Consider the following 23,410-nt stretch of genomic DNA (forward strand, 5'->3'; position numbering starts at 1 on the left):
TTGGGTCAGGATCCTTTTTCCGACTGATGGGCTCTTGCCTTCAACTTTTTCCCCTTCCCAAATACTCAACAAAACCAAAGTAGATGGTTCGTAGAAGGGTCTCGGCCCGAATCCTCACCTGTTCCTTCTCTCCAGAGATGCTGCCTGAGCCGCTGAGTTACCCCAGCATTTTGTGTCTGAATTCAGAAGATTCATAACATTGTTGCTGTGAGCACAATTTCTCCCTTAGCATCAAAATGTTTTTCATTTACCTCTGCAGAAATGTTTGACTTGGCCCTCTCCTATCCTTCACAGTGAACTGTCTTTGTCTCTCTCTTTGCTACATCATCATGAGCTTTTATTTCCATTTCAATACATTCATTCTCTCTGTAACAGCTCATCTTTTCCATCAGTTCAATCTCCAGCATGGTCAAAGCTGCCCTACATTCTCATCCTACCTGCATTACGTTTTACTCACCCATCTCTTTTCTCGCCTATCTCTACAAACCTCTCTTTCCCAAACACTGTTTCCAAATCTTTGCCTCTGTTTTCAAGTTGTTCCAAGGCAGGACCTCACCCTGGCTTTGAACCTCCATGAGCGCCAAGCCCCAGCAAGCTCTCCACAATCCCCCTCCTGACTGACTTCACCCAGAGAGTTGTGAATCTGTGGAATTCTCTGCCACAGAATTAGGGCGGTCACAGTGGCGCAGCGGTAGAGTTGCTGCCTTACAGCAAATGCAGCGCTGGAGACCCGGGTTCGATCTCGACTACGGGTGATGTCTGTACAGCGTTTGTACGTTCTCCCCGTGACCTGCGTGGGTTTTCTCCGAGATCTTTGGTTTCCTCCCACACTCCAAAGACGTACAGGTTTGTAGGTTAATTGGCTTGGTAAATGTTTTTTAAAAAATGTCCCTAGAGGGTGTAGGATAATATTAATGTGTGGGGATCGCTGTTCGGCGCGGACCCGGTGGGCCGAAGGGCCTGTTTCCTCACTGTATCTCTAAACTAAAAACTAAGAAGGCAGTGGATGCCAATTCACTGGATGTTTTCAAGAGAGAGTTAGATTCAGCTCTTAAGGCTAACAGAAACAAGGGATGTGGGAAAAAAGCAGGAACGGGGTACTGATTTTGGATGATCAGCCGTGATCATATTGAATGGCGGTGCTGGCTCGAAGGGCCGAATGTCCTACACCTGCACCTTTTTCTTTGTTTCTATGTTTGCTTTACCTGTGACAAAACTCCCTGTTGCCTTGACTCCCACACTTGGGAATGTGTTCCACCAAGAAACCTCTTAGCCCCATCACTTCTGTATTTTAGACCGAGGCCTAGTCTCCTGTTCGGTTGACTTTGTCTGTCGGCGTGAAATGCTTTTGAGATACTAATTATACCATGGAAATACAGGATGTATTCTTTATATTTGAAGGGTGATGATGTTCTGGACCGGAGCTCTGAGTTGATCTACTCTGGGGAAATGACGTGGATCTACCAGCCTTATGGACGCAACCAGCAGAGGACATTCTTCCTCTTTGACCACCAGTTGGTCATGTGTAAAAAGGTAAGTCAGTGTCATGTAGTCATAGAGTCATAGTCATAGAGTGATGCCTATGACTCTATGAGACTGCAAATGTTCTGTATTTGTGGCCATCTTTTTGGAATCATTGAATGATTGCAGGCCAGATTGAAGTCCATTCAGTCCATCATGTCCACGTTGGCTCTGATGAAGGGAAGAATTTAATATAAGGATTAATTATTGTGTTAAGGTGCTTTTCTACTGTTTTATCCAGCCCTTTACCATCTTTCCATCATAGCATGTAGTTATCGGCTAGCAGTAGCTGCAGTGAAGCAATTGACCGCAGCAGTGGCACGGTGACGCAGCGGTAGAGTTGCTGCCTTACGGCGCCAGAGACCCAGGTTCGATCCTGACCACGGGGGCTGTCTGTACCTTCTCCCTGTGACCTGCGTGGGTTTTCTCCGGGTGCTCTGGTTTCCTCCCACACTCCAAAGACGTACAGGTTTGTAGGTTAATTGGCTTTTGTAAATTGCAAATTGTTCCTAGTGTGTAGGATAGTGCTACTGTATGGGTGATCGCTGGTTGATGTCGACTCTGTGGCCAAAGGGCCTGTTTCCACACGGTATCTCTAAAGTAACTGAAGTAAAGTAACTAAAGTAACTAAAAGTTTAGTGAAGCAAAAATATAACTGGTGTTCCATTTTTATTCAATGACCTCGCAAATAGTCCTTGACTGATTTGGTGGTTAGATATTGGGATATAAGCAGTGGTAGAGGTGACAAGAGCATAAGGATCATCTGTAGTCATGTGAGGCCAGTATCATGATGCATAGACGCTGCAAAGTACATATTACTTGATGTGTGAATGGACAATTAAAGGGAAGGAAATTGCACAAAAGCTATGAAATGAAGCCTTTTGGAGAATGAGAACATTGAAACACAGAAAACAAGAGCCAGGAGTGGGCCATTCGGCCCTTCGAGCTAGCACCGCCATTCAATATGTTCATGGCTTTCTTTCTTCTTTCTTTCGTATGTCAACTACAACAATCAAAAGTGGCAATTGGTGCTTCAGAGTATCGTAGTCGACGCTTTGCTGCAAATTTCGCCAGTTCCCTAGAACTGCCCAGGGTGGACGACGAGGGCGTAAAGCAGCTCCCACCCCATGATCATGACTGATCATCCAGAACCAGTACCCCGTTCCTGCTTTCTCCACATATCCCTTGGTTTCGTTAGCCCTAAGAGCTATAATCTAACTCTCTCTTGAAGAAAGCAACTCGAGTGTTGTGTGAAATGCAAGGCTGCAGGTCATGTGTGATTGTAATTTAAAGTTAGTTTTGTAGCATGCCCTCCACATCCTGCTTTACACATGCATGCCTGAACACTAATCCTGCTGCAGGGAATGTCGCTGCAACACCAGTTTCCAAAGGTTATCAACTCCCTGCAGATTAGTTATTTGTCCATTTCTTTTGGATGTTTAGTTTACTTTAGTTTAGAGAGACAGCGAGGAAGCAGGCCCTTCGGCCCACTAAGTCCGTGCTGACCAGCGATCACCCCGCACACTAGCACTATCCTGCACAGTAGGGACAATTTTACAATTTTTACCAAAGCCAATTAACATACAACGTAACTGCAGATGCTGGTTTACAAAGAAAGACACAAAGTGCCTGAGTAACTTAGTGGGTCAGGCAGCATCTCTGGGGAACATGGATAGGCATTGTTTCGGGTTAGGACGCGCCTTGAAACGTGTTGCCAGGGGTGGGGGTGGTGGTGGAGGCAGATACAGTGGTGGCGTTTAAGAGGCTTTTGGATATAGCACATGGAAGTGCAGGGAATAGAGGGATATGGATCATGTACAGATCATGCACATGGAAGTGCAGGGAATGGAGGGATATGGATTATGTACAGAGGGATATGGATCATGTACAGAGGGACATGGATCATGTACAGAGGGACATGGATCATGTACAGAGGGATATGGATCATGTACAGAGGGATATGGATCATGTACAGAGGGATATGGATCATGTACAGAGGGACATGGTTCATGTACAGATCATGCATATGGTAGTGCAGGGAATAGAGAGATGTGGATCATGTACAGGCTGATGCGATCAGTTTAACCCGGCAACATGTTTGCCAGAAACATGGTGGGGCGATGGTTCCTGTGCTGTGCTGTCCTATGTTCTATGTTCTTCAGGCTGATAGTAGTGGAGGGGAGAAAGCTGCAAGAGTGGCGAGGGGTTGTTTAGTAAATCCGAGCCTTAAAGACATGAGTGTAGACTGCCAATCATGACATGGCTGGCATCAATCTGGCCTGACTCACTGAATGTTAAGGACATTTACAAAGATGTTGCCAGGACTCGAGGGCCTGAGCTATATGGAGTGGCTGAGCAGGCTAGGGCGCTATTGCTTGGAGTGCAGGAGGATGAGGGGCGATCTTATAGAAGTGTACAAAATCATGAAAGGAACAGATCGGGTAAACGCACAGTCTCTTGTCCAGAGTCAGGGGAATCGAGAACCAGAGGACATTGGATTAAGTTGAGGGGGGAAAGATTTAATGGGAACCTGAGGGGTAACTTTCTTTACACAAAGAGTGCTGGGTAGATGGAATGGGCTGCTAGAGGAGGTAGTTGAGCCAGGGACGATTGCAGAGTTGAAGAAACAGGTACATGGAAAGGAGGCGCATTCCCAATCTCGTTGTACCCCTGTACAATGACAATAAAGATATATTGTATTGTATTGTATTGTATTGTATAGGTTTAGAGGGATATTGGCTGAACGCAGGCAGATGGGACTAGTGTAGATGGGACATGTTGGTCGGCGTGGGCAAGTTGGGCCGAAGGGCCTGTTTCCACGCTGTATCACCCTATGACTGTACGACACTGGTGGGCTGGCATTGGTGGGCAGTTACTCTGCAGTGTGAGGGACCTGCCCTGGAGAACGCGGGGACCGGGGTAGCAGCTGCTTCTGATGCAGTGGGAGCTGTGACATTAGTCATCAGACCCTGCATCATGATCGGCACCTGAACCATGCCAATGGAACTTTCCACCCATTCCTTGCCAGCAGTGCTTGACAATGGCAAGTCCACTCAGTGCCCAGTGATGCAGCAAACATCACAATGTGCCCCCCCCCCAGCCACTCTATCTGTAGCCACCATTCAAAATCATCTACTGCAGCCAATGCAGTGGAATTCATGTGTGAGTTTACCTTTCCCCCTTTTGGCCACTCTCTCCTCCATTCCCCACCACCCCTCTGCAATGTCCTTGACTTTGTAAAGGTCGGGAAAGAGAAAAGCTTTGTGGATCCTTATCAATAAATGAGGCTTTTTTTGTATTAACATAATCCATCCTTAGAAGGTCTGGTGGTTAAAGACCATATTTAAAAGCAAATATCCCACTGCATTTTCAAAATGGTAAAATTCACATTCTGAATTCAAAGGGGTTTAATGTGAGTAGACGTACGTACAACTTACAAAGTTTACAACACGAGTAAAAATACAACACACATGACACGGTGGCACAGCGGTAGAATTGCTGCCTTCCAGCCCCAGAGACCCGGGTTTGATCCTGACCACAAGTGTTGTCTGTATGGACTTTGTACGTTTTCCCCATGGCCGCTGGTTTTCTCCAGGTGCTCCAGTTTCCTCCCACATCCCACAGACGTGCAGGTTTGTAGGTTATTTGGCTTCTGTAAATTGTCCCTAGTGTGTAGGATAGAGCTAGTGTGCGGTTGATCGCTGGTCGGCATGGACTCAGTGGGCCGAAGGGCCTTGTTCCAAGCTGCAACTCTAAAACTAAACTAAAACTAATTCGTCCTGTTCCAATTGCCTTCACTTAACTGACTTCCATTTTGTTTTATCAGACTCAATGCCTTCTGAGTGTTTTCTGTGTGAGGATGATCTCATTCGGATTGAGTTTGTTGAAATGCAATGTCTGCTCTAGCTGGATATTACAGAAGCTGAAAATGGCGTGTATTTCCTGGAAGTTGATTTGGGTGGACAGGCATAGATTATTATTTTCCTCAGGCATAATCACAAATCATAAAGGTCACAGAGTCAAGCTTGTGAACTCTTCCTGTGTTGTATTTATTTCAATAACGCTTCAACTATCAATGCTCTTCTAAACTTCCACTTGTCCTCTTCCAACATGTAAAGACAACGAACTCCATATTTTCTTTTTCCTACTCTGCCCATTTAAATTCTTCATGTTCTTTTGCACTGTAACTTAACATTTCCCCAAGACCGATGAAATCTTCTCTGTCTTCAATCCTGTCATAAGAGTGTAGAAGTAAATAGTATGTTTTGCTCCTCCAATCTGCTCTGCCTTCAATAAGATCAGTGCTGCTCTGATCTTGGACTTGGGTTCATTTTCATTTGTGTTCTCCCCAAAGCCTCTGAGCCCTTTAAAAAAAAAATCTGTCACTTCCTAGTTTATATTCATTGATTCAACCTCCACAGCACATACAGTATGTGTAGACACGTCTAAAGAAATGTCTGAAGAAGGGTCTCGACCCGAAACGTCACCCATTCCTTCTCTCCAGAGATGCTGCCTGTCCCGCTGAGTTACTCCATGATTTTGTGTCTACCTTCGATTTAAACCAGCATCTGAAGTTCTTTCCTACACGTCTAAAGGTATACAACCTTTCTGAATCTTTGTCAGTCTCAAGAAGGGTATCGACCCGAAATGTCACCCATTCCCTCTATCCAGGGATGCTGCCTGTCCCACTGAGATACTCCAGCATTGTGGGTCTATCTTTGGTTTAAACCAGCATCTACAGTTCCTTCCTACACATACAACCTTTCTGCAATCTTCAGGTATGGCGCAACTGATGGGGCTGCTGCCTCACAGCGACAGAGACTCAGGTTCAATCCAATCCTCGGATGTTGTTTGTGTGGAGTTTGCATGTCCTCCTTGTCATTGCGGGGTTTTCCTTGGTTGCTTGATTTCCTTCCACGGTTCCTCTGCCCCTTCCCCCCTTCCACCCCCCCCCCCCCCCCCCCCCCCCCTCCCCCCCCCCCCCCCCCCCCCCCCCCCCCCCCCCCCCCCCCCCCCCCCCCCCCCCCCGTGTAGGGAGTAGATGCAAAAATGAGATACTAGAACATTGAACTAGTGTGAATGGGTGATCAGTGGTTTGGGTGGACTCAGTGGGCCGAAGGGCCTGTTTCCATGTTGTATCTTTCAATCAATCAATTAATTCTTGATTTATCTCCTTCTCTCGTACTTTTTTTTAAAAACCTTTGCGGCATCCTGCATTGTCTTTCACCCATTGATAAAATAGTTATGCAGATAATACTGAATCAGGCTTAATTCAGCTTGCTGGGCCAGCCCCTGATTCTTGCTTTGTGTTGTTATTTGCTACTGTTCACACTGATATCATGGATTGGCGTGAAGTGAAATAACATTTTACAAGTTTCAAGGAGGGTTCCGACCCAAAATGTCACCCATTCGTTTTCTCCAGAGATGTTCCCTGACCTTCTGAGTTGCTCCAGCTCTTTGTGCTTAACATTTTACAAGGATGTTGCCAGGACTTGAGGGGCAGTGACGTAGGGTGATTTTGGGCAGGCAAGGAATTTGTTCCTTATTTGGGTGAGGGATGATCCTATAGAGGTTCATAAAATCATGAGGGGAATAGATAGGGTGAATGCACAGGATAAGAGAATCAAGAACTAGAGGACATACTGAGGAGTAACTTTTTTACTCAAAGGGTAGTGGGTATATAGAGCAAGCTGCCAGAGGAGGTAGTTGAGGCAGATACTACAACAGCATTTAAAAGACACTTGGACAGGTACATAGATAGGACAGGTTTAGAGGGATATGGGTCAAACGTGGGCAGATTAGATGGAGCATCTTGGTCAGTATGGACGAGTTGGCTGAAGGGGCTGTTTCCGTGCTGTAATACCCTAAGACCTCTATAACTCCAGCTGAAAGTTAGTGCAATGTTAAAAATCCGGGATATGCTAAAGGGTGCCGACCTCATCATCGGGAATTTAGTTCAAGGGGATGAATAGGTGACCCAAGGTGACAGTCACAACAACTCCCTGCTCGCCCTGTTGCCATGCAACTGTTGCCATGCAGATTTTCCCATGGTAACCTCTACGTGGCAGCTGATTCTGCGGAGCACGATCATTGTAAATCTGTCACCCATATCAGTGGGAAACACATTAAATACAGCCAGCAGTTCAATGAGCTAATGTCATGCCTCCAAAGACTTCACAAAGCAATATTTGCACTGAAAACAACTGAGAAATTACATAGAACACAGAAATTACAAAGACACAAATTCAGCCGAGCAGTAAAACTGCTTGAGCTGAGCTCACCCACTTTGAGAATTCTGAGACGAACTAAAGCGGTGAAAAAAATGTGATTGATTAAAGGTCCTTTTAAAAAGTTAATGCACCTATTGATCAGCACTGTAGGACTTGCATGGTGACAGCAAGATCAGAGCATCAGTGGGAACATTCTGTCTCAGCTTAATCAGGATTTGCGGCAGTTCAGCACTAAAATAGATCCTGGGATCGATTGCAGCTCAAAATATCGGCCTTCTGCTTCATTTAGCTTCAGGTTTCCTTTTGCCCCGAGTGAAATGCATTGTGTGCTGCAAAACAAGTCCAGATTGATTTGCCACGGCAAGCACCTCCTTCAGAACAGGAGAATGTTCTTCAAAAAATATTTTTTTTTGTTTCTGAGACGAGGGCATGCTGAAAATACAGAAAATGTGGAGACACAAGAGTGTCTGGAATCTTGAGAGGGGAAAAAACGGGGAGAACCAACGGTGGGGGGGGGGGGGGTGGGGGGGACCTCATTGAAATTTACCGAATAGTGAAAGGCCTGGTAGAGTGGATGTGGAGAGGACATTTCCACTAGTGGGAGAGTCTGGAACTAGAGGCCACAGCCTCTGAATAAATTTACTGAGTTAGAAAGGAGATGAGGAGGAGTTTCTTTAGTCAGAGGGGTGGGTGAATCTGTGGAATTCATTGCCACAGAAGGCTGGTGGAGGCCAATCATTCGATGTTTTTAAGGTAGAGATTGATAGATTCTTGATCAGTACGGGTGTCAGAGGTTATGGGAGAAGGCAGGAGAATGGGTTTGAGAGGAAAAGATAGATCGGCCATGATTGGATGGCAGAGTAGACTTGATGGTAGCCAAATAGCTTAATTCTGCTCCTACTACTCATGAACCTATGAGGTGAGGAGGTCAAGCAGCGTCTGTGGAGGGAAGCAGAGGGATGAAGGTGGAGCTCCCCTTGGTATTTACACCAGGTATGTTAGCCATATTACACCATTTACACCAGGTATGTTGGCTGTATTAGAGATGTAGGGCGGAAACAGGCCTTCGGCTCATCGAGTCCACAAAGACCAGCAATCCCCGCACATTAACACTAGCACCCAAGCAATTAACCTACAAACCTGTACGTCTTTGGAGTATGGGAGGAAACCAGAGATCTCGGAGAAAACCCACGCGGTCACGGGGAGAACGTACAAACTCCGTACAGACAGCACCCGTAAGTCGGGATCGAACCCGGGTCTCTTGCACTGCAAGCGCTGTAAGGCAGAAACTCTACCGCTGCGCCGCCGTGCCGCCCACGTGTGGCAGCTGGAAAGGGGCCTAACTGTACTTGTGAGTTGGAGATAATTATCGCAGGAAAAGCTGATACACTTTTAGGAGAGGCAGAACAGAACATTGCAGTAGGGAACTTTTACAGTGGTACAGAAGTTGGGCATATCGTTCCAACATGGTTTTCTAGCTTTTCAGAATTGCCCAGGACTGATCTTGAGCTTTAAAAGTGAGTTTCAGTTCATGTTTTTTGTTAGCAAGTTAATGAGAAAAATATATATTTTTGCAAAATATGGATTGAATTTCCCTTATTTTCCTGAATTTTAAACATCACATGAGATGGTGGGTGTTATTGGCATATACCTTAGTTGGCATTCTCAGATTGTCAAGCATAAATTATTCACCAAAATTACATTTGTATGAAATGCTTGTTATTTTATATTTTCATTGCTTTTGTTTCTGAATTTTAAGATACTTTTTCAAAGGAAGGCACATAAACTTATTTCAAAGTGTCATATATTTTATGCAGTGAACAACAATTTCCCTCTGCTTGTTTCCTGCCCTCTATTATTCTTTTTAAATTGTCCACTTCTTGTGGTCTGTGGTTCCATAATCCATGATCTCAGTATTAATCTTGTTTCCAGGTGTCGTACTGTTTAACTAGGGTAGGCTTCACAGGTAGTTCTCTCAATATCGACCATCTGCATATCTAGTCTTTCAAAGAGCCACAGGTCTTAGAGCGAAGAAACAGGCCCTTCAGCACAGCTTGCCCACACCGACCAACATGTCCCATATACACTAATCCCACCTGCCTGCGATTTGTCCCTCTAAACCTGTCCTATCCATGTACCTGTCAAATGTTCTTAAATATTGCAATATAAACTGCCTTAGCTACTTCCTCTGGCAGCTCGTTCCATCTACCCACCACCCTTTATGTAAGAAAGTTACTCCTCAGTTTCCTATTAAACCTTTATCCCTCACACAAATCCTATGTCCTCTGCTTCCCGATTCCCCTACTCTGGGCAAGAGACTCTGTGTGTTTACCCAATCTGTTCCTCTCATGATTTTGTACAGCTCTCATCCCCTGTGCTCCAAGGAATAGAGGCTCTCCAGTCCTGACAATATTCTTGTAAATCTTCTCTGCACTCTTTCCAGTTTGACAACAGCTTTCCTTTCACATGGTGCCCAAAACTGAACGCGATAATGTGGCCTCACCAACGTCTTATACAACTGCAACATGACCTCCCAACTTCTATACTCAATACTCTAACTGATGAAGGCCAATGTGCCGAAAGTCAAAACTATATACCCGCACACCAAGATCCCTCTGCTTCACAACACACGCCAGAGCCCCACCATTCACTGTGTAGGTCCTGCCCATGTTAGACTTTCCAAAATAGACAATAGACAATAGGTGCAGGAGTAGGCCATTCAGCCTTCGAGCAACACCTCACATTTGCAACACCTCACATTTCTCTGTATTAAATTCCATCAACCCACCAAAAGAGATAGAGAGGGAGAGAGGGAGAGAGAGAGAAAGAGAAGGTGGACACAAAATGCTGGAGTAACTCGGCGGGACAGGCAGCATTTCTGGAGAGAAGGAATGGGGTGACATTTTGAGTCGAGACCCTTCTTCAGACAAAGAGAGATAGAAGAGACAGAGGGAGAGAGAGAGAGAGAGAGAGAGAGACAGAGACAGAGAGAGAGAGAGAGAGAGAGAGAGAGATGAGAGAGAGAGAGAGAGAGAGAGAGAGAGAGAGAGAGAGGGAGGGAGGGAGAGGGGGAGGGGGAGGGGGAAGGGGGGAGGGAGAGGGAGAGGGAGAGGGAGAGGGAGAGGGAGAGGGAGAGGGAGAGGGAGAGGGAGAGGGAGAGGGAGAGGGAGAGGGAGAGGAGAGAGGGAGGGAGAGGGGAGGGGGAGGGGGAGGGGGGGAGGGAGGGAGGAGGGAGGGAGGGAGGAGGGAGGGAGGGAGGGAGGGAGGGAGGGAGGGAGGGAGGGAGGGAGGGAGGGAGGGAGGGAGGGAGGGAGAGAGAGAGGGAGAGAGAGAGAGAGAGAGAGAGAGAGAGAGAGAGAGAGAGAGAGAGAGAGAGAGAGAGAGAGAGAGAGAGAGAGAGAGAGAGAGAGAGAGAGAGATCCTGCTGCAAACTTATGCCGCTCAATAATACAGATGAGGTGCAATCTCGGTTGCTATTCCCCTTCTGGTTCATCGCACTGAGCAATATTGCAGTATCACTATAACTATTCCAGCCAAGATCTACTCAGCCCAGATTAAAGACCCAGCAAGAACTTCCTTGATCTGTGTTTCACAGCTGTTCGCTGGCTTAGCCCAGTGAGCTTCTGTGTGATCCACATAATTTCTGATGCCAAGTACTGATCTTAACCAATTAATAGACTTATCCAAGCAAAATCTTGGCATCTGCCGATTGAGTGGCAGATGCACGGGGCAGAAAAAAACCAAATGTAGTTAATCCACTGTTAAATTTATTTGTTCCGAAAAAAATGGATAAACACTTGGTGACGATGGGATAAATATAGAAGTAATGTCTTTGACCAGTGAAAATATCTTTGCAAATATAAAAAATGAATATGAACCGATCTGAATGTGAGAAAGATGAATTCTTGGCTTCTCAGTCTTGTTTTAATATATTCCTTTATTCGTCCCACAACAGGAAGATTTTAGAAATCAACTAAATATTTAACAGAACTTTATCCCTGTATTTAACGTAGCTTTAACCTTGTCTCACACCTTCTGCTTTTATCTCTTGCCTTTGTTCCAACCATCTGCTTATTTTTTTTAAACTCCCTCTCCTGCGTCCACTTCTTACCTGCCACACTTTGCTGTGCCTCTCCCCTCTTCTAGCTGTCTTCTCCCCCCCCCCCCCCCCCCTACCATCAGTCTGAAGAAGGATTTGGACTCTAAATGTCACCTATCCATGTTCTCCACAGATGCTGCCTGAGTTACTCCAGCACTTTGTGGCCTTTTTAAAGGGCGGCACGGTGGCGCAGCGGTAGAGTTGCTGCCTTACAGCACCAGAGACCCGGGTTCGATCCTGACTAAGGGTGCTTGTCAGTACAGAGTTTGTACGTTCTCCCTGTGTGGGATTTCTCCGGGATCTCCGGTTTCATCCCACACTACAAAGTCGTACAGGTTTGTAGGTTAATTGGCTTAGTATAACTGTAAATTGACTCTAGAGTGTGTGGGATAGCGTTAGTGTACTGGGATCGCTGGTCGATGCGGACTCAGTAGGCCGCAGGGCCTGTTTCCGCGCTGTATCTCTAAACTAAATTAAAATTAATCTTTAAACTTATGTTCAAACTAAACTAAATTAAGCTAAACTAAAGACGGATAGGAAAGTAGACTTGAAGAATAGATGCACAACTATTTTATTGCATGGTCTTTGCAGTTTTGATTGATTGCTTTATTCCAATTTCTATTTCTTTTGTTCATACTCTAAATGGCATTTGTACATTTAGCTTAGTTTAGAGATACAGCACGGAAACAGGCCCTTCGGCCCACCGAGTCCGTGCCGACCAGCGATCCCCGCACATTAACGCTATCCTACACCCACTAGGGACAATTTTTACATTTACTAAGCCAATTAATCTATAAACTTGTACGTCTTTGGAGTGTGGGAGGAAACCGAAGATCTCGGAGAAAACCCACGCAGGTCACGGGGAGAACGTACAAACTCCGTACAGACAGCACCCGCAGACAGGATCGAACCCGGGTCTCCGGCGCTGCATTCGCTGTAAGGCAGCAGCTCTACCACTGCGCCACCGTGACCGCTTTTGGGGAAATGTTGATTCAGGAAGAAACACAGGCTAAGACCAATGAAATGTTATTCTCTTCTTCAAATTTAATGAACATCTATTTAAAGAGCCAGAGCAGGCAAACAAAAGCTCATATTAATGTTTAATCTGTGGAACTGCATCTTTGATAATGCCACAGTCTTTGGACTGTTAGCCTATGTTACAAGTTCCAATTCTGAATCCATGCTGAGGCAATGATATGATCTGACAGATTTGAGCATAACAGATCTAAATATGAAGAAGGGGCTTGACCCAAAACGTCATCCATTCCTTCTCTCCAGAGATGCTGCCTGTCCTGCTGAGTTACTCCAGTATTTTGTTCCTTTCTACACCAATCTAAATCTCATCCACACCATGTGTAGGAAGGAACTGCAGATGCTGGTTTAAATTGAAGGTAGACACAGAAGGACTCTTCAGACAGAAGTAGGGTCTCGACCCGAAATGTCACCCATTCCTTCTATCCAGAGATGCTGCCTGTCCCGCTGAGTTACTCCAGCATTTTCTGTCTATCTCATCCGCACGATGTTCTGTGCTTTACTGTAGCAGCCTCACATCATTTTTGAAGTGTTTGGGTATTTTTCTGTGGTGTTACTTGACATTCCCAGTACTATGTAAGACGACCATGGATCATAATCACTACAGATTTTAAAAATATTGTTAATTATCGATGGATTGCCTTTTTTAAATTAAGCCTTAATGCCTTCTGATTAGTAAATTAAGCACAACATGCAAATCTATTAATTTTGTAACTGGCATGAAGTGTTTATCTTCTATAAATGTAACATCACAAAACGTAGAGATTTCATGATCACAACTGAAAGAGTGTGTTTAAAAACAAAATCTCCACATTTTTTTTCACTTGAAGGTACAGGCTGTTGGTTTGCATGCTGACTCAAGCCCTCTCAAATCTTCGACAAATGGTTGTTTCTCGGCTTTGACATTTGGCAGAGAAGTGAATCCAGTCTATTTAATCTTGGCGGAGAACAAAGAACGTCAGTTAGAGGGAAGGTCAATTAACTCCTGAGCCACATGGCTACTCTGATTCAATTTCTGGTCAGTAGTGACCCCCAAGGTAGTGATAGTAAAGGTGTCACTGATGACATTGCCATTGAAGTGTAGGAAAATAACTGCAGATGCTAGCACAGATGCCGCCTGACCCGCTGAGATCTTGGGTCTCTGGCAACTCCTGGCAACTCTACCACTCTGCCACTGAGCCACCCCAATAAAGGACAACATTTAGTGTACCACGTGGAGAAGATGCAAACTCCACACAAACAGCAGCCAAGGTTGGGATCGAACCAGGACCTCTGGGGCCGTGGCGCTGTGAGGCAATGCCTCAACCCACGGTGCCACTGTGCCGCCCACTGTGCTCCCCCCACTGTGCCGCCCCACTGTGCTGCCCCCACTGTGCCGCCCCACTGTGCCGCCCCACTGTGCTCCCCCCACTGTGTTCCCCCCACTGTGCCGCCCCACTGTGCTGCCCCCACTGTGCCGCCCCACTGTGCTCCCCCCACTGTGCTGCCCCACTGTGCCGCCCCCACTGTGCTTCCCCCACTGTGCTCCCCCCACTGTGCCGCCCCACTGTGCTGCCCCACTGTGCTTCCCCCACTGTACCGCCCCACTGTGCTTCCCCCACTGTGCCGCCCCACTGTGCTTCCCCCACTGTGCTCCCCCCACTGTGCTCCCCCCACTGTGCCGCCCCACTGTGCTCCCCCCACTGTGCTGCCCCACTGTGCCGCCCCCACTGTGCTGCCCCCACTGTGCTCCCCCCACTGTGCCGCCCCACTGTGCTCCCCCCACTGTGCCGCCCCACTGTTCTTCCCCCACTGTGCCGCCCCCACTGTGCTGCCCCCACTGTACTGCCCCCACTGTGCCGCCCCCACTGTGCCGCCCCCACTGTGCTGCCCCACTGTGCCCCCCCCACTGTTTCGCCCCCACTGTGCTGCCCCACCGTACCGCCCCCACTGTGCCGCCCCCACTGTGCTGCCCCACCGTGCCGCCCCCACTGTGCTGCCCCACTGTGCTGCCCCACCGTGCTGCCCCACCGTACCGCCCCCACTGTGCTGCCCCCACTGTGCTGCCCCACCGTGCCGCCCCCACTGTGCCGCCCCCACCGTGCCGCCCCCACTGTGCCGCCCCACCGTGCTTCCCCCACTGTGCCGCCCCCACCGTACCGCCCCCACTGTGCTCACCCCACTGTGCTGCCCCACCGTGCCGCCCCCACTGTGCTGCCCCACCGTGCTGCCTGCCTCTGTGTCCCTCACTTAAGCTTCTCTTTAAAATCGAACCTTTCCTGACCATTCGTCGTAGCCTAGGTCTACAATCCCTCATTTTTCTTTATTTTGCTTTTATATCCTGTGGGATCCTGTTAACCAAATGTGTGTGTTTACTGGATTGTACAGGAACTGACATAAGGATAGCATCAGCCACAGCTGATGGCACACATGTGGATATTGCAAGAGGGAAGAGCCAAGCTAATCTGAGATGCTGTGCGCATGAAAATAACCTGGCACGAAAACGCAAGGATAATTACAAAGAAGGAAGGCCAGATTGCCTTAGTGAGCTGCCTTCAGTCATCAAAGATGCAGAATAGGCACTTGAGGGAATGAACCAGAATATATTAATTCCTTATTCTCTGTTAAATGCTCTCTCATACAGTAGAAATCTGTATGACTGAACATTCATAAGACATAGGAGCAAATTTAGGCCATTCGGCCCATTGCGTCTACTTCGCCATTCAATCATGGCTGATCTATCTTTCCCTCTCAGCCCCATTCTCCTGCCTTCTTCCTGTAACATTTAAGTAAACAAAAACCTGCCAATCTCCACCTTATAAATATCCATTGACGTGGCCTCCACAGCCTGTCTAATTCCACAAATTCACCACCCTCTGGCTAAAGAAATTCCTCCTCATCTCCTTTCTAAAAGTACATCCTTTTATTGTGAGGCTGTGCCCTCTGGTTGCAGACTCTGCCACTAGTGGAAGCATTCACGACACCCCCCCAGTATCCAGGCCTTTCATTAATTTCAATGAGCCCCCCCCCCCCCTTTCATCAAAAGCCCCAATTGCAGAGGAGGGGAAGGGATTGGTAATATAGAAAGTAAAATGCTTTTTGTATTTTCAATGCGGCATTCATGGTAAAACACAATTTCCCACATGTAACAAGTTTATTGACTTTAACTATCTGTGAACAGGCACACGGGACGATTCTATTATCACAGGACGGTTCTTTTATTTATAGTGATTGCAGGGAAATTTCCTTTGCTCGAGATTGAGTCTGAACTGTTGCTCCTAATCAGATCTTGGAACTACGAGGGAACAGTTTTGATAGCCTCCAGCGGGATTTCAATTTTGACTAAATTGGTCTGAATTAAGTTAGTTTGCCAGAAATTGTTACTCGTTTACACCGCATGCTAGCTGTGGTTATAAAGGGGCCCAGAGACCTGGGTTAAGGAACAAAGCACGTATAAAAAGTCCAGCGCAATCTTCAGACACTTAATGAACCATTTCACTTAAAACCACCAGAAGGCAAAGCTGGATAAACCACTTGTTATTTTAATTAGATTTTAGATGTTAGGGCGGCACAGTGGCGCAGCGGTAGAATTGCCGCCTTACAGCGCCAGAGACCCGGGTTCGATCCTGACTACGGGGGATGCTGTCTGTATTGTCTGTACGTTCTCCCTGTGTCTGCGTGGGTTTTCTCTGGGTGCTCCAGTTCCCTCCCACACACTCCAAAGACATGCAGGTTTGTAGGTTATGTGGCTTTGTTAAAATTGTACATTGTCCCTAGTGTGTAGAATAGTGCTGGTGTACGAGGTGATTGCTGGCCGGTATGGACATGGTGGGCCAAAGTGCCAGTTTCCACACTATATGCCAAAAACTAACCTAAACTAAACTAATCCTGGAGGATAGTACAAACTGCACCCCTCATCAGGTACTTTCCCCTGCAACCGCAGGAGGTGTTACACCTGTCCTTATACCTCCTCCCTCACCTCCATCTATGGACCCCAGCAGTCCTTTCTGGTGAGGCAGAGGTTTACTTGCACCTCCTCCAACTTCATCTACTGTATCTGGTGTTTCCGGTGTGGGCGCCTACATATAGGTGAGACCAAGAGCAGGCTCGGCGATCATTTCGCTTAATGCTTATTCTCAGTTTGCCTTGGACTACATGATTTCCCGGTTGCCAAACATTTTAACTCCCCTTGCCATTCCTATACTGACCTTTCTGTCCTGGGCCTCATCCATTGTCAAAGAGTGAGGCCACACGCAAATTGCAGGAACAACACCTCATATTGTGCTTGGGCAGCTTACAACCCAGTAGTATGAACATTGATTTCTCTAATTTCAAGTAACTCCTGCATTCCCTCACCTCTCCCCACCACCCCTCTCCCCCATCCTAGTTGTCCTACTAGTCCCATTGTTCACATCCTTGTATTCCTCTTGTTAACACACCTTCCCCAGCCAACAATGGGCCAATATGGGCTCCACCTTTCCTGACTCATCTGATTTGTCCGGCCTTTTCTCGCCTCGAGTATTTTGTGTCTATCATTCGAGCGTAATGCTTCAGTTGTCTCAGGATTCTCCGGGAAGCAATAGTAGAACAACACAACATGGTGGCGGCATGGTGGCGCAGCAGTAGAGCTTCTGCCTTAGAGCTGGAGACCTGGGTTCAATCCTGACTACAGGCGCTGTCTGTACGGAGTTTATACCTTCTCCCCTGCATGGGTGTGCTCCGAGATCATCAGTTTCCTCCCACACTCCAAAGACATGCAGGTTTGTAGGTTAATTGGCTGGTATAAATGCAAAATTGTCCCTAGTGTGTGTAGGGCCATGTTAATGTGGATCACAGGCGTGGACTCAGTGGGCCGAAGGGCCTGTTTCCACGCTATATCTCTAAACTAAACTAAACCTTTCGAGTGAACCTGCAGGCTTTTATCACAGCTGGCCACTTTCTGTTGACCCTTTGTCCTGCAATGTTGGCTTCATCTCTTTCTCTACAGCTGCTGCCTGACCTGCTGTGCATTTCCAGCATCTGCATTTTTTGTTTGCCAAAATCTTATATATATATATATATATATATATAGATATATATATATATATAATTTAGTCTTGTGCTCCATTTCCTTACACATTACATCCTAAATGCTGCTGATTTTTTAATTATGATTCGATCTCTCTGCACCTATACTCTCAGTGAATTATATATGAATGCCTAGTACTTTATTTATTCACATTCTTCAGTGTTTTTCCAATAAGCATATGGTCCCACTCTATGTTTCTTCCTTCTGAAAATGTACCATCTCACACTTAAGCATATTAACCTTCATCTGCCATCTGTCTGCCCATCTCACTGATCATATCTTCTTGAAGATTTTTGCTTCTTAGTTTTTTCTCCGTGGTATGTTCAATACATTTTATTCTGTGCCTTCTGTATCCAAGTACAGTACTTCTGTCCAAGTCACATCCTTTTCCCCCATCAGTAAATAATTAAGTATTTTGACACTTTGTTGGCATCATGGTGGCACGGTGGCTAAATGGTCGAGTGCCAGAGACCCGGGTTCGATCCTGACAATGGGTGCTTGTCTGTACGGAGTTTGAACGTTCTCCCCTTGTCCTGCGTGTGTTTTCCCTGAGACCTTCATTTCCTCCCACACTCCAAAGACATGCAGGTTTGTAGGATAATTGGCTTTGTATCAAAGTTTTAAAAAAATTGTCCATAGTGTGTGTAGGGAGATGTTAAAGTGTGGGGATCGTTGGTCGGCGTGAGAATGAGGGGGGACCTCATTGAAATGTACAGAATAGTGAAAGGCCTGGATAGAGTGGATGTGGGGAGGATGTTTCCACTGGTGGGGGAGTCTAAGACTAGAGATCATAGCCTCAGAATGAAAGGACATCATTTTAGGAAGGAGATAAGGTGGAATTTCTTTAGTCAGAGGGTGGTGAATCTGTGGAATTCTTTGCCACAGAAGGCTGTGGAGGCAAAGTCAATGGATATATTTAAGCCAGAGATAGATAGATTCTTGATTAGTACAGGTGTCAGAGGTTATGGGGAGAAGGCAGGAGAATGGGGTTAGGAGGGAGGGATAGATCAGCCACGATTGAATGGCGGAGTAGACTTGATGGGACAAAGGGCCTAATTCTACTCGTATCACTTATGACTCGGTGGGCCGATGGGCCTGTTTCTGTGCTGTATCTAAACTAAACTAAACTAAACAAAAATGTGAAGAGTCTTTGTGTGCTGCCTCTGTGAAGTCCACTATTATACTACAATTGTTGCACCTTTGTCCTTCTCTATGATTGTCCTTATCTACAGCATGATTTTAGTTGATTGTGTGCAAAACGAGGAATTTCACTCTGCATAGGTACATGTGACAACAAAGTATCATTGAATCACATTGAAAAAAACAATCTTCAAAAACCTTTTATCTTGGGCAGATTTTTTTCCCAATAAGTATGTGTTTGTGAGATATTGTAACAATGCATTTTGAAAGCTCGTATTCATTGCATGTAGTTAATTTTATAATGCAATGTCATTTTAAAATAAAACAGCTTTAGAAAATCTCTGATGGAAGTAGGAATCTTATAAAAAAATAATCAGAGCAATTTCAAACTACCTCCCAGTAAATCTCCCATCTATCTCTAATTTTGGACTAGATTTGTAACAACAACCAGAAATATGCTCTTGGACAATACTTCTAGGCAATTAAGTCTTGTGAAAGGGAATCAAGGCAAAAAAACTTCAGAACTTTCATTATGTTAATACATGGATAAATCAAGGCACAAATAAATAATATACATATTTTTTAAATTTCAGTTAATTTACAGGGGTGGAGTGTTTTTTTAAATTTAAAGTTGGGAAGTTGGGAGGTCATGTTGCAGTTGTATAAGACGTTGGTGAGGCAGCATTTAGAATATTGTGTTCAGTTCTGGGCACCATGTTATAGGAAAGATATTGTCAAGCTTGAAAGGGTACAAAGAAGATTTACGAGGATGTTGCCAGGACTAGAGGGTGTGAGCTATAGGGAGAGGTTGAGTCGGCAGGGTCTCTATTCCTTGGAGCGCAGGAGGATGAGGGGTGATCTTATGAAGGTGTATAAAATCATGAGAGGAATAGATCGGGTGGATGCACAGAGTCTCTTGCCCAGAGTTGAGGAATTGACCAGAGAACATAGGTTCAAGGTGAAGGGGAAAAGATTTAATAGGAATCTGAGGGGTAACCTTTTCATGCAAAAGATGGTGGGTGAATGGAACAAGCTGCCAGTGGAGGTAGTTGAGGCTGGGACTATCCCATCATTTAAGAAACAGTTAGACAGGTACATGGATAGGACAGGTTTGGAGGGATTTGGACCAAGCGTAGGCAGGTGGGACTAGTGTAGCTGGGACATTGCCGGCGTGGGCAAGTTGGGCCGAAGGGCCTGTTTCCGCACTGTATCATTCCATGACTCTATGACTCTATAAAAATAATACCAAAGGAAAGTCAGCTTTAAATATTCTGGGAATCTGATTTTTTTTGTGTGTTAGATCTATTCCTTTGTGCCGTCCGTAGGGACATTGTGAATCCTTTACGTGATTAGTGATTACTATCTATTGAAAGCAGTGATACTGAATTCATGATCAAAGGTGAGCTTCTCTCTCCTGCAGTAAGAGGAGCATGAAGTGGATAATAGCAGCATAATGCTGCATCTGAAAGCAAGGCCAACATTTAATGCCAACCTTCACAAATGAAAAATAGCTGGGGTTTTTTGTGCTATTGGAATATGCCCTCAAGATACGACCCAGCACCCTCTGGTCAGGGAAAATTGGGCAAAAAGGATGGAACTCTTCATATGAAATGTTCTTTCTTTACTCTGACCTGATGAACTAAAGTTTCAAGGCACCACCTGACAGAACTGTGAGCCGTACAAACCAAAAGGTGCCACGTTTCAGTTTAGTTTAGTTTAATTTAGAGATACAGCATGGAAACCGGCCCACCGAGTCTGTGCCGATCATTGATCACCTGTTCACACTGCCTCCATGTTTCCCCACTTTCTCATCCACTCCCTCCACACTTGCGGCAATTTACAGAGGCCGATTAATCTACACACCCACGCGTCTTTGAGATGGGTGAGGAAACCAGAGCATCTGGAGAGAACCCGCCTACTAGGAAATGCTGGTGATCACAGGGAGAATGTGTGCAGACTCCACACAGACAGCACCCGAGGTCAGGATCGAACCCGGGTCAATAGAGTTGTGGGGCACAGCTCTACCAGTTGCGCCATGGCTGCTACCTGTATTGCTTGTTTTTAGTATTTAATTTCAGTATGAATGGAGGCTAAAAGAATGGTCTCATGTTTAAACCATTTGCTAACGTTCATATGAGAAGATCATTGGTTGCAGACCACAGTAGAATCAATAACTTCAGGGAAAGTTTGGGGAATAAAAGATCTAGGTTGTACTTCATTTGAGTGCATCCTTCCATTAACAAGCAAAGGAGAGTTCGACTGGACTTTTCGTGGTAGAGTTTTGGATATTGCAAAGGATGAATGAATAAATGAATGAATAGGTTTATTGGCCAAGTATGTACACATACAAGGAATGTGCCTTGGTGCTCCGCTCGCAAGTAACAACACGAACATACAGTAAACAATTAAGAATAAAGCATAAAACATTAAAACATTAAGAATACAACATTACCATTTTATACATGTGAGTGAAATAAACCGGAGCAAAAAGAGACTACAGACTTTTGGTTATGGAGTAGAGCTACTACTCGTGGGGGAAAAAAAGCTGTTATTATGTCTGGCTGTGGCCTTCCAGAGGGAAGTGCTTCAAAGAGTCCGTGACTGGTTGACATATAATGGCTGCAGTGCTCATCTACAAGATTCACTGCGTGCAGGATTCATCACCAGCACCTCCCTCTCTCTATCCCTTAAAACAAACAAGGCTGCAGATGCTAGGATAAAGTGTTTTAGGAATTCAACACTACCGCCCTAGACTCGATGGGCTGAATGGCCTTCTCCTGTGACTTGTGAACTTATGAATCTTAATTGGCACGTGGATATTCAGGGAATGGAGGGGTATGGATCACGTGCAGGCAGAGGAGATCAGTTTAACGGCATCACATTCAGCACAGGCCTGGTGGGCTGAAGGGCCTGTTCCTGTGCTGTGCTGTTCTATGCTCTATGCCACAGGAGATGGAAGGTTTTGCAGCACGTTTGGAAGGGGCCATGATTTATTTATTCAGTATGAAATCAATAGTGCCAACCTCCAAATTGAGTGGCATTTGCAACTGCTTTGCAAACAATTTTTTGTTAGATCATTACTCCTGCCAAGTCTTAAAAGCACAAGCTTGTAACCACTCTTTATTTTCTCTCTTGCCCTTTACCCCTTGGTACATATTAAAATTATTCATTCTCAATTTGTATCATTGGTGACAAAGTGGCAGTGAGCCTTTTGCATGGTGGTGATTCAGTGTAAATAAATGGCATGGTAGAATTTTCATTGGCAATTAGAAGTCAATATGGTGAAACAGGACTGAAGTTGTGAGCTAAAATTAAAGATCTCCATTCTTCGTGGATCACTTGGGCTTAATTTAAAAAAAATGTCAGGACAGTTTTATAGGTAAGATAAAGGTTTTTAAACTGAATTCAAACGTTTTTACCTGTAGAATGGAGGTGAGGAGGAATTTCCTCAGCTAGAGGGTGGTGAATCTATGGATTTCATTGCCACAGACAGCTGTGGAAGCCATTTCATCGAGATTAAAGCAGGGCAGCACAATGGCGCAGTGGTAGAGTTGCTGCCTTACAGCGCAAGAGACCCTCGTTCGATTCTGGCTATGGGTGCTGTCTGTACGGAGTTTGTATTTTCTCCCTGTGGCCATGTGGGCTTTCTCTGGGTGCTCCGGTTTCCTCCAATTCCCAAAGACAAACAAGTTTGTAGGGTTAATGGGCCTCTGTAAATTCTCCCTAGTGTGTAGGGCAGTACTAATGCACGAGGTGATTGCTGGTCGGCTCGGACTCGGTGGGCCGAAGGGCCTCTTTCGACACTATATCTCAAAACTAAACAAAACTAAAACTGAACAGAGATTGATAGGTTCTTGATTAGTAAGGGAGCCAAAGGTTACTGGGAGAAGGCAAGGGAATGGGGTTCAGAGGGAAAAATAGATCAGCCATGATCGAATGACTCGATGGGCCGACTGGCCTCATTTGGCTCCTGTGTCTTATGGACTTTTTAATTCTTGTCTGAAGAAGGGTCCCGGCCTGAAATGTCACCTATTCATATTCACCAGAGATGCTGCCTGACCCACTGAGTTACTCCAGCACTTTGTGCTTTCAGACTCTTAACCTTCCATTATTGGATTTGAACATAGTGTAGGTTTATGTTTATTATTATTGTCACGTGTGCTGAGGTACAGCAAAAAGCTTTTATTTGTATGTTATCCAATCAAATCGAATAAATACCACTCATGAATACGATTAAATGAAACACAAGTACAAAAGGTTGAGCACAGGGAATGATACCAGGCTGCAGAATAAATTGTAGCATAACAGTTCCAGAGAAAATGATCATTGGCTGCAATAAGT

General features: G+C 45.6%; 1 protein-coding gene across 7 annotated transcripts in view; it reads left to right on the forward strand.

Annotated features, from left to right (window-relative positions):
* Positions 1-23,410, forward strand: part of arhgef9a (Cdc42 guanine nucleotide exchange factor (GEF) 9a) — a 224,866-nt gene that overhangs the window by 147,125 nt on the left and 54,331 nt on the right. For all 7 annotated transcript variants that reach the window (XM_078412533.1, XM_078412536.1, XM_078412540.1 and 4 more), the window contains one exon: positions 1,402-1,533. In XM_078412533.1, the coding sequence (XP_078268659.1) occupies positions 1,402-1,533 (132 nt within the window). The remainder of the gene's footprint in view (positions 1-1,401; positions 1,534-23,410) is intronic.

The sequence above is a fragment of the Rhinoraja longicauda genome, chromosome 15 (genome assembly GCF_053455715.1).
Source record: "Rhinoraja longicauda isolate Sanriku21f chromosome 15, sRhiLon1.1, whole genome shotgun sequence".
In the NCBI taxonomy this organism is placed as follows: domain Eukaryota; kingdom Metazoa; phylum Chordata; class Chondrichthyes; order Rajiformes; family Arhynchobatidae; genus Rhinoraja; species Rhinoraja longicauda.